The following is a 16,696-nucleotide window of genomic DNA, read 5'->3' as shown; positions in this document are numbered from 1 at the left end:
CCCCTAGGAACTGTTTTTGAATGTGATACCTGATCACACAAGATGTGTGTTACTAATTCTAACCGTATGAGTATTGTATAAGGAGTTCTGCTAAAGATAATCATTATTGCTGCTAAATCAGAACCTGTGGCAAAAATTAATGCATTGTGACTCGAATTGGACAAAAACTGAAGAAATGTTGTCTCTAATTGTGAAGTTTTATTAACAGAACTATTAATACAAAAGACCTTTTCTTCAAGTGCTTGAAAAATTACACATTTTGTGGATTTTATATGATGAAATTCCCATTCTTTAAACCAATTTTTGCTAATAGTAAAAATATTTTTCCTACCATTTTATGAAGTGATGTAAAAATATTTTAAGCTTAATCATTAGGATTTTGTTGAAAGACTTGAAAATCACATCAAGTGTAAATGAAAGGAATAAAAACCAGAATATATTAAAAATGAGGCAAGGAGATAAGCTGATTAGGCTGTAAATACCCAGGCTGAGAGACCTTCACTCTTTCAGAGAAGTCATCATCATCAGAATGGAATAAGCCATTAGATATGGCTATTTTATATTTTAGTTAAATGTAGACTCCTTTCAGCAAGCTGTGGTGAGGTAGAAGAACTTGTCTTTACCTGATCTCATAGTTTTATGTTAGTTTAGTATCCATCTCCTCATTTTAGGCAAACCATCCCTTTGTCATCAACTTCAGTAGCGTCCAGCCAATAAACTAGCCCAAAGAAATTAATGAGATTAAAATTCTGAGTTTATCCCTCTGTTCTGTTCTAATGAAGATTAATAGCACAACGTCAGTGCATGGTACTGATTCACATCACATTAAATTTTCATAGTACAAATGTTCATGTACATTTTTCTCCCCACAAACTGCACTCCTAGGTGGGGGATCCCTGCCATGTGCTCATTGCTGGCTGCTGCGAGCAAAATTTACAGCAGCTGAGACCTGCCTGCCATCCCCACAGCAGGTACAAACTTGGATTTCACTGATTTTCACATGGTAGTATAATGTTTTTTCAATTTCCTAGTTCTCTGGTAAGCCTAACTGCTATTTGGCAATGAACTGCAGTGTTATGGAGGTTAGCTAAGAGAAGGCAAGTGGCTACAGACATGAAAATCTGAGGCTGTTTCCTTTGGAAACCAAGCTGTTTGTTTTGTTTTCTTTGCATTTGAGGTTAAGAGTCACACTTTCTCAGCTTACACAGTTCATGTGACTCAATTTCTCATTATCTGTCATGAATATTTTCATCATCCTTACATTTACTTATTAAAAAAAAAATAGATTTTATATATATTACATTTCAATAATATGTTGCTCCATTTTTATCCCTAGCTTTACTTATATGTGTTCTCCAAGAAGCTTATATTTTAATTCAGTTTCTGTGGCATTAGTTGATAGATACTTTGGAAGCAGGGAATTCCTAAATGCCCAACACTAACACTAATTCCTAAATGCCTAACACTCCTGAATCTCAGATGTACTCTAGCTACCTGATAAAACTTATTGAAGAACTGTAATAAAATTGGTTTGAGTGAATATGCAGTTAGCAAATGCAAAAATTCTTGGTAAAAACATGGTACATAAAATGCAGTTGCTTAGATGAATAGTGACTGAAAAGCATCGTTACGAAGAATCCACCTTGGAAAAGCAAGCAGACTATAACTCCATATATAACCAATCTGGAGCAAATCAGCCAAGAAACCCTTCAAATTTAAATTGTTTCTAAGAGACTTTCAGCTTTAAACTAGACTATTGCGGAAGCACTTTGGAAAAGTTTTTCCAAGTTTGGAACGGTGAATTACAGAACTGGAAAATGATGAAATGATGCATCTTTGAACTGTTGTTCATTGTATGCTTTGGACTGAAAGTTATTTGCTTACCAAAGAAATGCAGATGACCTAAGTTTCCACTGATTTACGCTCAGTATAAAAACTAGAGTCACGGATATGTAGCACTGAACATTCACTTTCTCCAGACAAATATATTTTTAAGCTAGAAGGCACCTGCTTACAAGTTAGATTTATCTAGTGCCAGTGCTATGTAATGGGAGAAGGACAACATGCTGGTTACTTCAGCCTCTAGAAGAAAGCTTGTACAATGCACCTGGGTAAATATGGGTCTTTTCTGACCTTTTCCTATTCCATTTGATTGTATCCTCTCTCAACAAGAAAAGTTTGAGGTTTGCAGCACAAAAGATGGTTGAGAGCTTAAGAACTTCCATTCAGTCTTATTGTCCTGGGTCTGAGCACTCTCCCCCAAAAGTGTTGTGCAGTGGAGCACTGGGAGAGGTGCATGTGGAACATGTACAGGACTGATAGACCTTTGGGACTGCAGGATCATCCTGCAATGTCCACTCTACATACACCACTGGCTGTATGCAGAACCATCTGCTTTTTTTGGCTTTGAAGCTGTCTCCTCCATGAGAAGCTAGGGGCATAAGAACGCCCCTAGCTTCTGCATTAGGTGTATGGTAAATTTTCAGTCTTCATCCACATAATCTGCTCCACTTTTATATTCCCCCCAAGATATTTTTTTCCCTAGCTAAAGATCTCTCATCTCAAACAGGAGCTATTTCAGAACTTTGATTACCCTTAGTACCCTTTTCTAAAGATGTTTCAATTCTCATATATTCTTTTTGTTATTACAGGAGCAGAACTACCTGCTCTAATCGATGTGTAGATGATCCAGATAATTAAACAGTGGCACAATATTCCTATCTGATTTGCTCTTTTTTTTTTTCCCTCTAATAATTTCTAATATTTAATTTGCCTCCTACCTCATTGCAGAACTGAACCGTACATAAACTACTTACCATAACACTGAGGATGTATTCCTGAGTAGCTAGTCAGTTCAAGTATAGTATTTACCAATCCTGCATGTAAAACTTAAAAAGAAAATCAAAAATCCCTACTGACACAGCAATAGTAAGCCAGAAGTATAGTGCTCTTTCAGGCTTCAAGACATGACAAAATTTGTCATGTCCATTCCTTGATTTTACCAGAAGATGGTGGCACAGGGCTCCATTTCCCATAATCTCCAGAACATGAGGCTCTGTATCTGTGGATGTACCCGCAGAAAACAGGCTTGCAAATTCATAATACAAGCTTGCAGAAATCTTACCAGTCATAACTGGTTTACTGAAATGAGAACTTTTTACCAGCAGAATTTGCCCCACACACTTTATTATCCTGGTGCAAAGGAACCTTTCTCATGCAGGCAACTTATAGAATGACAATTTCAACAGGGAATAAAAGTTCTCATTTTGGAATGAAGTTGCCTACACAGAGAAACCTCTTGGCATTGCTACTTAAATTTAAATTTAAATAGATGTCTCACATTATTTAAATTTCTGGTGCAGACATGACTTCAAACAAGAAGTAACCAAATCCTTTATGGAGATATCTTAGAATTACACTTGAAGATTTTTGCTTCCAGAGCCAGGTAGAAAGTATTAGGACTAAACTTGTAATCATTTGTTATTATTTAATAGATTAATACTGTCGGCCATAATGAAGAATCAGAAGTTAAAGCAACTAGCTCTGAATAAAAAAATATTCAATTAAATTAAGTTTATGATATGATTCAAGTGCTCCATTTTCTTAAACAATTCTTTGACACTGTAAACTTTAGGGATGTTCTGACATATCCATGAGATGGTTTATTGTGACAGTTCTCTTCCCTGTTTCAACAGATGAAAAAGAAAATATGGTGTGTTTGCCTTTAGCTTCCAATGTTCATGTTTTTAGGTTAGCAAAACCCCATTTCCATTAACATGCAAACATTAACAATAAAACACTTTGGTATTGGGGTTGTACCTACGTGGTACAGCCATGTCATGACCACAGCACCATCTTCTCTACCCTGCCCACCTAGATGTACCTAGGACTGGAGTGTATTTGCCTCTATTCGATGGCTCTTCTGAATCACCCTTGCTAAAACTCTGAGTATGTCAAGACTATGACACACAGCACAATGTCCAGCATTGACACAAGGCAATAACCTCTGTTAGAGGCAGGTGGATCCTGAGATGTCTTAAAATTTCTTCCCTAAGATTTGCCTGAAGGACAGAGCTCAGACCTGAAAAATAAAAGATTCAGGAACAGGAAAAAAAAAATCAAATTGCACTGCGTCTATTTCTTGAACATGTGAGGTATGGTATGGCTTTTTTACTGGCTAAAGGAAAATCTGTGTGAGCAGCATATCTAAATGAGGTCTAGGCATATGCTCTCTTTTTCATTCATATGCATTTTAAGACTCACTTTTTGTTACATCTTTCATCACAACCATGTACAGATGTTTTCTCTTGCTCTAAGATTCTTTCCTGGCTGCAATCAAAGTTCTTATGACTACTGCAACAATTAGTGGATTATCTTTTTCTGTGCTCTTTTTCCCTTTCACACATTTTCCTTCAGTGGAGCATCTTCCACCTGGTCCATATTTCCCACATGAGAAAGGATAAGCAATGTAACATCTTTTCCTTAATAAGATTTTTGCACAAGTCAGGCAAAGTCCAGTGTTCATCAGACCTTCCATGAGAGCATCATATTGATGTTAACAGAAGTTTTCCAGCCGCAAAGGATATGTTCTTGTTTAGTAAAGTAATAAATCATAAGTATTTTGCTTCCAGATGGCTTATGGAAAAGAAACTGAAAGCAATTGAATATAAGAGAAATAAATAACTCGTTTGTATAAATCAGGTTAATTCACTTGTGATAAATTCATCTCTAGGGGTAGGACTGAACTGAAAAGCTAGTTTCATCATGGAAATTCTCTTTTGCAAGAAGCCAGCAAAGTCATTTGCATCAACATCTGTGCTGATCTGAGTTTGTGCAACTAGGCTATTAATCACAGTCAAGGACATCTACATGAAATGAATGAATTACATTGTTTTCTTTAAAACTGTTAGTCTAAGGAAAGTACAAATTGCATGTTATTTAAAAATGGATTCTCTGTAAAACCTTGGACTGGGAAAATACAAAGGTTTTTTCCAGATCAATCACTGCTGGATAACTTTTTACAGAGAATGGATGATATCACCAAAGCAGTCCCCCTGTGAGTAAGGGCAGAGGTGCACTACAAAACGGACTGCTAGGTGGTTGGATAAAATTTGCAGACATCTCACAGGACCTGGAATTACATAGCCCATGGTGATCTTCATGCTTTTTTTCCCTCTTGAGAATTTGCATCCAATTAAACTCTCACTGCAGAGAATATTTGGAGTTTTCAGTTAAATATTTGCTCACATTTCTCTTGCACATTTTTTTTCTTTTGGGAAACTTTGGTTTCTCTGTGTTTTGGAGAAAAGACTTCAATGCTGGATTAGGGAGTAACACTGCTATAAGCTTTCTTTATATCTCCAAAAGCTACTAGACTCATGTCAAAGATGAGTTGGGCTGTGAGGCACTGGCTGCCCTATAGCTGCCATACAGGTATGCCTGGTTCTCAGAATCCACAGTCCAAAACTACCCTGCCCAGGAACCATCAAAGTCAACTGATTTTTAAGACCTTAATGATTCTCAGCTTGCTGGTTCAAAACAAAACAAAACAAAAACGCCTGCTGGTTTTGTTCTACTGAAACAATTAGAATTGGGTTGGCTTGTGTCTGGCCAAATTCCCATTTCCTCAAACCAGTAACAGCAGTTAAGGGCTGAACTGATGATGCAGCTGCAGAAAGAGAGCTGCTATGCCCGTTCAAGGGAGAGCTCTCTGGAGAACAAAGTTAAGCCTCAAACTGCTTAGCTGGGTCAGACTGGATGGGGCCTTGACCAACCTGATCTAGTGGAAGGTGTCCCTGCCCATGGCAGGGAGTTTGGAAATGGATGGTTTTTAAAGGTCTGTTCCAACCCAAGGCATGCTATGATTCTGTGAAGAAATTAAAGTACAAAGTACTTGTAGCATCTGATTAGCAGGGTTTATTGGATCAACTGGTATTTCTGTGGTTAGATCATTGCTTTGTGCCTTTTGGCATTGAGTCAGCACCTTTCCTTACTGATGAAAGGTAAAAAATGCATTGGACACATACTGAGTTAGACCTAAAATCACACTGCTCCATGGTTTGTGGCAACATATTTCATAGATCCTGCCATGGGGAAATACAAACAGAGCTTTACTGACAGAAACTATCCCATCAACAAATAGTCCCAGTGGACCATAAACAAGGTCAGGCAGAACAAACTTGCTGTCCCCCACATGGCTCAGAGACTGCCAGGAGAAGCTTGGCTGCTTGGACACAGCTAAGCTGCTTTTCAGAGACTGGTGGGTCCATCTTCCCTTGCCGGGACTCACAACTGAGATAAGCTCTCTTTAGTTAAGTCCTTTTTCTTTGAGCTTCCTGTCAGGAAAGGGTTAATAGACTCACAGCAGATCACCTGTCTTGGACAGTTATTGTAGGGTAAGAGGTTGCATTCTCCACCATAAGCTGTACTTGCCCTTCTGCTGCCTGTCATTGAAAGAAGTCAAATGGACAACACTTTATAGGACATAAAGAAATTCTAGGTATCATTCAGGGCTTAGTCTGGGTCCAGCTGTTGCATAGACTGAGGGAATGTACGTATGAAATTCATCTGTTCCAATTAGATTTTTATTTTTTTTTGTAGTGGAAGATTAAAATTACCTACACATGAATGAAAGACTCCATCAAATACCACAGACAAAATAAAGACGATCTCTAAATGAAAATTTTAGTCTATAAGAATGCCATTTCCTTGTTTACCATAACTATAATTAGATAGCATGAAGAAGATTGTTCCCTATCACCCATTAAGACAGACAAAAGCAGTAAGGACAAATGATGCAGGGAAGATCAATGTGGTCAGATTTTTCTGGAATTAGGATGAAAGGACCCCTCTCCAGTACTTGACAGAATTGTTTCTGTTCTTAAAGAAGGTCATCAAGACTATGGTGAGTATAACATCAGCCAGGTTTGTTAAGTACCCAGGCTCTGTGGATCTCCACACTGTGAGCTACAGGCATTTTCGTTCCTTCCACATATGGATGGCACATGACTAGTTTGTTACCCGTCCTCCTCATATCCTTCCCTAGCAGGGAGATTTGGGAAAATCCCTCTTCCTGCTCCAGGACCATGTTACTCTTCAACTTAACCTGCTGTTCTGACTGTGAAACACCTCCACTGGGGGACAACTGTGGTGACACTCCACATGCTGGTAAGATTCCTTCAAAACCCATCATTCAAAGCTTCCTTGTGGGAAGACAGACTTTTGCCAGGGGCAGGCTAGCACCCTATTCCTCTCACTACCGTGTGAAAACTCCCATTGTGGCTTTCCTCCTGTAGCTCCTTGCTTCCATTCTCAAAAGTAAAGGCCTGGGAGGCAGATGGGGCAGGAAGATGGGGCAGGAAGTTGCTACACTTGTTATTTCCTAAAGCCTCTGCTCTGTCCTAGCAACTGTGAGATTTTTCCTAACCTCTTTCCCTTTAGCAATAGGCCCGGAACCTGTTTTTCTGCCACCCTGCTCTGATAAAAATCTCACCATCCTACCTTGTAATCAGTACTGGTGCACCGATTTATCAGGGTGGGATCTCGCTGGAACTGCTCCCAGCTCTTGTTGAGTTCAAACAGCTACCACAAAACAGGCTGCCTCCACCACAGCAAGTTATCATTGATCTCAACTCTGTAAAAGCCGCTGCTTCACAGAGAGGCTGGTATCTCCCGATCCACTGAGTGATGGTATCTTGCCTTGGCAGAAGCAATAGCTCAGGGCTTCCACTGAATTCTCACTGCTTGAAGCAAAGGGACTCCTCTTCCCAGACAAGAAAGCGGTCTCCAAGTCTTCTGAGACAGAAGCATAGCCACCCCACAAACACACACACCCCAAATCCATGCTACAGCCACAGATGGGTCCTAATAAAACAAGTCGGAACAAGTTTGGGGGAATAAGTCTGAGGGCCAGAGTGATGTTAGGGGTCGTGAGTTCTTTGTTGATTTGGGACTTGCATTGTCTTCTCAGTGCTTACAGCACATTGCCAGAACCACGATGGAAATAAGCAATGTACCCATGATGGAAATAAGCAATGTACATTCCGGAACACCATCTTCCAAGGGATGGGCACTAAACCTTGCTTGCAAAACATTTATCCAGGGTCACTGTGCAATGGCATGAATCAAAGGGTGTAGTGCAGTGGGAGAGCAGCTGTCAAAGCAGGAGTCAGCCTCTCCTTGAGACTGCAACTGCACAATAAAGGGTTTGCTATACAGGTCAGCAAGGCTGAGCACCAGGCCCCAGTGTTCCTCTGCAGTAAGAGTGGGAGATCTGCAGATCTGCAATGGCAATAGGGTGCTTATGTGTCTCTTGAAAATAGGTTTTACTCAAGAAAGCACATAAGGAGAAAGTACAAAGAATTGCTGTCTCCATGTGAGAGAATATGAATTCACTTAACAGCATTTAAAACATATTTTACAGACAGACTGCTATGTTAATAAGTAACTGAAAGCTTTTGTTGATTTTAAAAGATTTATAGCAAAATACCAGAGACACTGAAAGTCAGTCTGTAAGTGAGAGATTTAAACAATAATGATAATCTTATTCATTAGCCATAGTAGTAATTGATGAAGGATATTGTAGCAGGACAATTTTTTAACACTTCATGTTTAATGTCATTGTCTTTCACTATTTTTTACTGACCTTTTGGGCTGCAGAAAGACACTTTTCTGCTAAAGCAGAATGAACCTGTTGTCTCAGAATTTTTCTATTTTTGTCAAAGTTTTTAAAAAGATTTTAGGCCAAGATTTGGCATGTGAGAAAGGAGAACAGGTAGACTGAGGTTAACAACAATGGACTAGGCAGCAAAGATATATGTAAGGGAGAAAGGGCCCTGTAGGGACTGACCCAGGTGAGCACTGATCATCAGCAAGTCCCAGAGTAGGGGTAACAGAATGACAAGAGACTTGTTACCCATTGGGAAAAAGCTTTTATTGAGTAACCCAGAACTTAAAACAGTCTAGGCAAAACTGCTTAGCAGAGATACAAAAACAACAGAACTCTCTTCCAAGGAAAATTTTGAAAATCTATTAATAACTTGAATTACTCAACTGTGAAAATGTTACATTTTTAAACCGTCTGTTTTGTTGTTTTTTTTTTTTGTTTGTTTGTTTTTTTGTTTTTTTGTTTGTTTGTTTGTTTTTCTTACTAATTTGATAATGAAATTCTACATTTAACTCTGAATATCCCTTAATTATGGAGCAGTTATAAGAGCAATAACCAGCCCACATGTGCAAACATGGCTGCCATTATAAGCCATGCCAAATACATGTCCAGCATGCCCAGTAATTCAGCAATTACTTCTTAGTAGGATCAACAATTTTCCCCATGAAAAGTGTGGTGCTGGTTGCTTTGTCAGAAATCAACATAATGAAAGGCCTGTTGAATTTGATTGTAACTGAAGGACGGAAAACTTTGGTAAGGATTATGGCTGTCGCTCCTGCAGCCTCAGTTCCAGTCTCATCCACTTCCAACAGAGCCTTGTGAATTGCCTGTGGGGAAAAGGAGCAAATGTAGTTGCTATATGTGACAAAAAGAAGGAGGTAAAGATAAACTCTCATTTTATGGAATGTTTAGGAGAAGAAGTGATAAAATCCAGCAAACAAAACTCCTGTATGGTAAATCTCCAACAACTTGCAAGGAGTATTTTCTATTCCAGGACTAAATGGCCAAAATTAAAAACAGACACACAGCAGATTCGGCCTCACCAGTCCTGAGCAGAGGGGGGATAACAACTTGATAAGAAATAACAGAGGGGGGGTTATTTTCTTATATGGTTTAGACTTCCACTAGCAACACTTTCTCTGTTGTTCCAAAGTTTATGAAAGCCTGCTATTTAAATGCTAATTTAGGAGCAGTCTATGTCTTCTCTACGACTTTAGATAGTAGCTTAAGCTGACATGGTGAAATTTTGCTACTGTAAATTAGAAGTTTCCTGGAAACTGAAAATATTTTTTAAAAATAAGGTATTTATCAACACAAATAACACACATCTCATTTGTAGTTTTCATGATACAACTGCATAGAAACTATTGTATTACAGTGCCAAAAAAGCATTCAAATCCTGTCCAACTTTTCCATGCACTTAATATCCAGCCTATTAATTAAAATAATTCAAAGGTGAGACATAGAATCATAGAATATCCTGAGTTACATCAGACCCTCTCTGAAGAAAAACACAATTATTAAGTAAGCCTGTGGACACCATCACAAGTTTTGTTTATAACTTCAGTAAGACAAGGAGGGAAAGCAAGTCATTAAAAACCCCAAATATAATTGATCATAAAAACTAACAACCACCCCAACACTAGCTCTGTCCATCCACTTACTTGTGAAACTTGAAGATCCCGGCTGCCACTAATTCCAGATAGATCAGCTTTACTAGAGAATACATCAGTAATGCCCATTTCCTTGAACAAACTTTTCACATCATAAGACCCACTAATAGAAATCTTTGGCAAGTGCAGATCTGCTCTTCTGTTGAACAGAGAAAAAACAGCAGTGAAAAAAGCAGTCTTGTTTCAGCCAGCAGGCTGGATAGTATGCAATTCAATTATATTTGTCGGTATTCTTCTGATTGCTAATCTGCTTATTGGCAGCATTTGTATTTGGGCATCCAGAGAGATGCCCAAATCCATCTTCTTGTACATACACTTTTTCAATGGATTTATTTATCCTTAAAGAAACAAACTAACTAACTAACTAAAATCTTCATTGCTACTCTTTCATCCCAGTGTCAAGACATGCATACCCAGAAGGATTTTGTAGTGAGAAGTCTACAAAGAGTAAACAGAGCAGCTGTGGAAAGCCTAAAAGAAGGGTAAAGGAAGATAAAATCTAGGATATAGTGAAGCAAATGAATTAGGTTAGCAACGTGAAAAAAGAGGCATGGTATCCAAAAGGTAGCCAACCAAGTCTTGAGGTAGTTCTTGCAATGTTGTGTCCACCTCTGTCAGGTCAGAAAACCTGTAGTTGCTTATCAATAATGTTTTTCTCTAGCTTATCTTGGGAATCATTTAAAACCCTGCTCTATGAAATCAGTACATGAAATCCAGGAGAAGGATATCTGAAATTAATGCTTTCTCTTAAAAATTATATTGTTTCTGAAATTATAGTAATTCATCTACTTAGATTTACCTGGTTTCAAGTTTGCTATCCCATTTACAAACAGCTTCCTTGGAGAGAGCATCTTCCACTTGTTTCATCTTCCCATCATCAGGCAGAATGAGCAATGCTCGTGCAGTGCCCTGGTAAGGCAGCTCTACCACCTCACAAGATAGATCCTGATCATAATAACTGTTATAGTTGCTGTCACACTGCATCATGTTGACTTTAATGGGTGTATTTGTGTTCACAAAAAAGTCATCCTCATATGTATGTGTAGGATCAAAAGATTTTTCCCAGGCAGCTAGTGGGGGGAAGGAGACAAAGTTTCATTTGAATATATGAAGATCATAAAAATGGCTGATACAAATCAGACCAATTTAAACGTTAGTATGCTGGAGCACTGTTTATGGGAAAGGATTACCAGATCCCTTCAACTTCCTGCATAACACACTATGAAGTGTTTTATCTGTGTGGTGAGTTTAGCTGGAAAGTTTGATGAGGACTAACTGAGAGAGTCATGTTTCAGTTTTAGACATATGTTCCCATTACTCTCTTGTGCCTTTTATGTTACCTAAATTCATCTACATTGATTTTGCCACAGGATCGTGCTATGCCTTTCCTGCACTTCTATTTTCCCGTGTTAGGGGATGCCCCATACCAGATGCAGACTGACTGCCCTCAGTCCAATGAGGAATTCTTCAACAGAATAAAGGATCCTAGCATCCAAGCAGATGATCTGGGCTCCAGATGCACAGACCCTCAAAATGCTAGGTCTCAAGTTTTTACACAGCATATCTAGTAGATATAATTTAATACTGAGGACCCTGGAAGTGCAAGCATGTAATTCCTCCACAAGTTTCATTGGCATAGCATAGAGATTTCTAAAACATCTTTAGTCATTATGTCCCAGACTACTGAGTCTGCATGCTATGAGACATTCCTGTCTGTTAGGGAACCTACCAGACTGGGACTTCTCTGTCCATAACTTTTGGGTAAATTACGCCACAATCAATCAGTAATTCCTAACAATCAGATAGTTTGCTTCTGGCCACATCTAATCTTTATCTCGAAAGTTCTCCACAGATTAGCTCTTTCTTAAGTTGTCACACTGCTAATAAAACATCAAGAGTTTGCTACAATTTCTTTCTTTTGCATCAAAATTATCCATTGTAATATTATGTTATGTGTCTTACCTTTAAAATAAATGTAGTTAACAAGAACCAGTATAGTATTTGGATCAAGATGACCAATTAATTCGGGTATTTTCCCCTGGGTTTTCTCCTTTACATAATTATTGATTTGTGTCTTAGCTTCTGTCGGTTCATGGAAATTGCTAGTAAAAAATTCTGCATCATAAAACTGTTTGGTATTTTGTAAAAATGTCTCCTGAGGTTCATACCCAATAGCAGTGAAAAGGCCATTTCCTATATTTAAAGTGATGTTAACATCAGTACAGTTCAGTACTGCTAAAACTTTATGAAAACTTTCATGTATATCATTTACATGTGTCTCAGTTGGACTGTCAAAGCCCAGTCCTTCAAAAATCTGAGTCAGGGTGCTGGACTTAGCACCAAGAGCCAGCATGGCAAAGGCAGTGGAGATACTTATAGGAGAAAAGAAAATGTTTTTATCAACTTCTTTTGTTATAGCCTGCTTGTAAAATTTAAATACAAAATCTGCATAGCTGGAGCCTTGGTCTTGACAGTTGTGCTTTAATAAATTCTCTGTTCCATCATGTAGATTTGTGTTATTGACTTCATGGCAAACATCTCTGTGGTGGCATTGTGTTATGGCACAAAGATCAGCAAGGAGTAAACACAGGTACAGGAGACACTTCATCCTCTTTTCAGATTATTCTGTCACAAAATAAACAATCATTAGATGAACAGAAGGTAATGATGAGCTTGGCAGTAAGAAATAATGAATAGTTTGTTATGATAAATAGTATGTATGACAACTGTAAATATCTAATGTACATTGAACATTTAAAGTAGCCATGCAAACAATGTCATGTCTCCAATAAATTCAACCAAATTATTAATTAAAACATCAGACAATCAGATTATAATATTCCACTGTAACTTCCTTGAAAAAGCAATTCTCTCCCTCTTTGACAAAGAAAATATAAAGTCAAAGTCCACAATAATCCTTATTTCTAATGACATTTGCTTCCCTGGCTACATATCGGCTACAGCTAAACCAAAAATTTGCCATAAGGTAAGAAAGGGTGGGGGGTGTCAAAGACACTGCATATTCCATGGTACCTGCCCAAGTGAAGTTTGGAAAATGTGAGGAATCTCAAGGCAGCTCGCTTCTCACTGAAAGTGGTATAAATTCACTCACTGCCATAGTGCATAGCACACACAGACAAACAGCTGTCATGGACTATCCAGTAGTGGTGGTTTTACACAGCTAGGCAGGTGGGCCTCACCACAGGGAGCCACCTCTGCAGCCCCCCACTACCAAAATCTTGCCACGTAAACTCACTACACCAGTGCACCTGATATTTACAGTCCTGTTTACTTCGTGATTTACTACTTATGTGGCCATCCAATAGCCACAGCTGATAAGTGATGGATGAAAGCCATTTACATAAACTTCAAGGCAAAATTCAAGGCAAAAGCCTGGAAGCAACCTGTGCCATGGCAGCGTGGCACTCAGAAGTGGGCATAAAGATGTGCGAACCAGAAGGTTTGCATTAGATGATGAGGGACTTGTTTGGAACAAAGAGAGCCCCCATTTTGTGGGCTGCACCAAATGCTTGTAGCGTGTTACATGGTGCAATGCTCTTCACCATGAGCTAACCTGCTATTACAGCCACAGATGGATGGAATGTGTGGCTCCCTCTAGAGTGGCAGAAAGGACCTGGGTCCAACAGGAGAAGAGGAGCACAGATCCCATTTGGAAATCAAAGGATGCTCTAGATTAATCCCCTATGGGGGCTTCTTCTTCTAATACTGATAGAGTATGCTTCATACAAGCCTCCTGCCCTCCATAGGACCTGGAATAAGGCTCTGTGAATTTAATTCCCTGTGGAGACATCTCACATAAACTTGCTTCACAAATGAGCATACCAGGCAAATGAGATTTTTGCCTTCACAGCTTCTACATAAAAACTTTTCTAGATTTTGTCTACTGGTATATGGTTATCCTTCCATTTTCCAGCAAACACAGCCTGTCTGTATTCTCTTCTGTGAATGTATTTTCACAAGTCTTGATAAGGTGTAGTTCTTTTTGTCTCTTGTTCATTCCTGGATATGAAAGATCATTGCACCTGCTATCTAAATAAAATCTAAGTAGAGTTTCTGCTTTTAGCCCAAATTCCAGGATTCTTGGTCATAAGCCAGCTGATTTATTTCTTTATTTGTATAGTTGTCTCTCGTTTTGTTTGTTTCTTTGTTATGAATATACTAGCCTTGTGATCTCATGTTTGACATGATCTGAGTATGCTGAGTATGTGTGAAGCAGACAGTAACTGTTGTGACCTTAGTAAGAAGAGGAAGTAATAAATATTAATGTCCCTAAACTAAAAGATGGAGTCTGACCCTAGATGGAAATATGAATCATCTACTCGAATTTATTTTAAGCAGAATTCTCCCTCTGCCTTCCAGAAAATAATAATAATAATAATCAATACTTATGTACTCCAGATAAATGAAACAACAAAGTAGTGCAGAGGGTGTTGTAAAAGTATTTGTTGTTTAACATCTCATAGACTATTCTTCTTTAGCCAGTTAAGGTATTACACTCTTAAGTGAAGAACAGAATGATTTTTCATGACCAGTTCCTGTGTCCAAACAAAACTTAACCTAAATTTTAAAGACTTTTTGAAGCAAAGAATATGGTTTTCCTGAAGTAAGCTTATGTTAGGCATGGCTCTGTTCTTAACTTCCACTAGTAACAGGTCAGTTCAAAACCTTCTCTGTTCATTACAGCTCTCTATAGAAATATTAGAGAAGTACTTCTACCATAAATTGGACAACACTGAAATATTGCCATCAAGCTTTTACTGCACCCTTTTCTCTTTAGAGATGTTAACCACATTAACTTTAGTATTTTAAAATTAGAAAATTCCAGCCGCCAAATTTTTTTGGTTAATATGTCAAAGCCAAGGTAACCATAAAAGCTTTATTATATCTGAGATATATTTATAGGCAAATTGGAAATTCAGAAATTAATTCTGTGCCAAGCCACAGATCAAATTGTCTGTGAGAATAATAGATGCAATTAAATTTAAATCCATCTACCCCCTACACTCACACCAGTCCTAATTAGAGAGCCTGTCCTTAGCAATTCAATAGTTGTTTTATACATTAAGTCACCAGAAGAGTTTATAAATTGGATGTGGTTGTTCAGTCACTACTGGGATTATATTAATTTCGAGTCATGTTGAAGGCTATTTTCAACCTGAAAGGTGATTTCATCAGTATTCTTCTTTACAAACATCTTTAAAAGTCCACATGACTTCAATGGTTGTTTGATTCAAATTTGAGAATAACCATATTCCCCCAGAACAGCAGATCTCACTGGTCCTTGCATATTAATTAATATTTCACATCAACATCCCCACACAACAAATTTACAAGTACAAGAGTGAAATAAACTTAACACGACAATTCCACAGAGCACAAAAAGCATCACTTTCAAGTCTCTAAGAAAAGTGCCTCTGCAGTACTTACAAAACCAGAAGCCCTTCAGTGTTCAACTGACCATGCTGTTCTCCACACTGTTACTTATAAAGCTAAATCATCTTCTGCTTAATTTCCACTGTTAAATATTAAACAGACCTGATAAAGCATAGAGCCAAACCAAGAAAAAAATAAAGGGGAAATAAAGGGGGGAGGGGGGAGAGAGGCAGGAGGGGTGGGTAGAGCAAACATTGATTAAATAGATTTTCTGAAGATCATTTCTGCTACTCAGCCAATGGAGCTGACAAACTTTGACTTTCTGAATTGTAGCTGTGTCTTTCTGTCTGTTACTTCTGACCATGTAAGGGAGCTTAGTACAAATATTGTGCAATTAGGACCCTACTGGAAACCATGAGTTTGTGCCTGGAACCACTGGTAACAGATGTTAACACTTGGTGCCAACAGGCAGCAAAAGCCCTTGTTGTGCTGGAGCACAAACAGAGCTGACAGCCACACGTGGCAGCTTGGCACTCTTCCAAAGTCTGACCAAAGCCAAATTTTCCTTCTGATTCTCAACCTGAACATGGACTCCAAATTACCTGTACCTTCTCAATCTGACTCTAGCTGTATGCCATTGAAAGGATGTATGTTAGATATGTTTCCTTGACAGATTTCCTATTCTGGCTGAGGTGGGCCCTGCATATCTCTGTTCTGTGAGCTTCTGAGTTACTGCTCCAGGAAGATGGTGGGAATACGAGTAGCAAACTGTTACCTTTGCTCCTGCACATGCAGTATGTGCAAACCCACTTCTTGCCCCTCTTGCACAAGCTGAAATTACTGGAATGGGAAAAAGTCATGCTTGTTACTATTCATTTTTTTTTCCCAATAAGAATAAAATGCTAGCAGATTAAGCCGACAACGTTATTCCAGCTAGCAACAAAGACCTTGATTGAGCAGTGAC

At 38.5% G+C, this 16,696-nt stretch overlaps 1 protein-coding gene across 1 annotated transcript; it reads right to left on the bottom strand.

Annotated features, from left to right (window-relative positions):
• Positions 1-8,907: 8,907 nt before the first annotated feature.
• LOC137856946 (serine protease inhibitor A3M-like) lies at positions 8,908-15,945 on the bottom strand. The gene is made up of 5 exons (XM_068682868.1): positions 15,787-15,945; positions 12,301-12,963; positions 11,138-11,408; positions 10,330-10,477; positions 8,908-9,492 (listed from the first exon to the last, which is right to left on the bottom strand). Exons 2-5 carry the CDS (start codon positions 12,944-12,946, stop codon positions 9,298-9,300), a joined length of 1,260 nt encoding a protein of 419 aa, XP_068538969.1. The 5' UTR covers positions 12,947-12,963; positions 15,787-15,945; the 3' UTR covers positions 8,908-9,297.
• Positions 15,946-16,696: the final 751 nt, after the last annotated feature.

This window comes from Anas acuta, chromosome 5, assembly GCF_963932015.1.
Source record: "Anas acuta chromosome 5, bAnaAcu1.1, whole genome shotgun sequence".
NCBI lineage: Eukaryota > Metazoa > Chordata > Aves > Anseriformes > Anatidae > Anas > Anas acuta.
This window is presented reverse-complemented; position numbering and strand designations above follow the sequence as displayed.

What these genes read in the sequence shown, in the direction of transcription:
- LOC137856946 (XM_068682868.1), bottom strand. Translation starts at nt 12,946, where the DNA reads ATGAAGTGTCTCCTGTACCTGTGTTTACTCCTTGCTGATCTTTGTGCC. An exon ending in TAACTACATTTATTTTAAAG is followed by an intron (nt 11,409 to 12,300) that starts GTAAGACACATA and finishes TCCCCCCACTAG; the next exon opens with CTGCCTGGGAAAAATCTTTT. An exon ending in GGGATCTTCAAGTTTCACAA is followed by an intron (nt 9,493 to 10,329) that starts GTAAGTGGATGG and finishes TTTTCCCCACAG; the next exon opens with GCAATTCACAAGGCTCTGTT.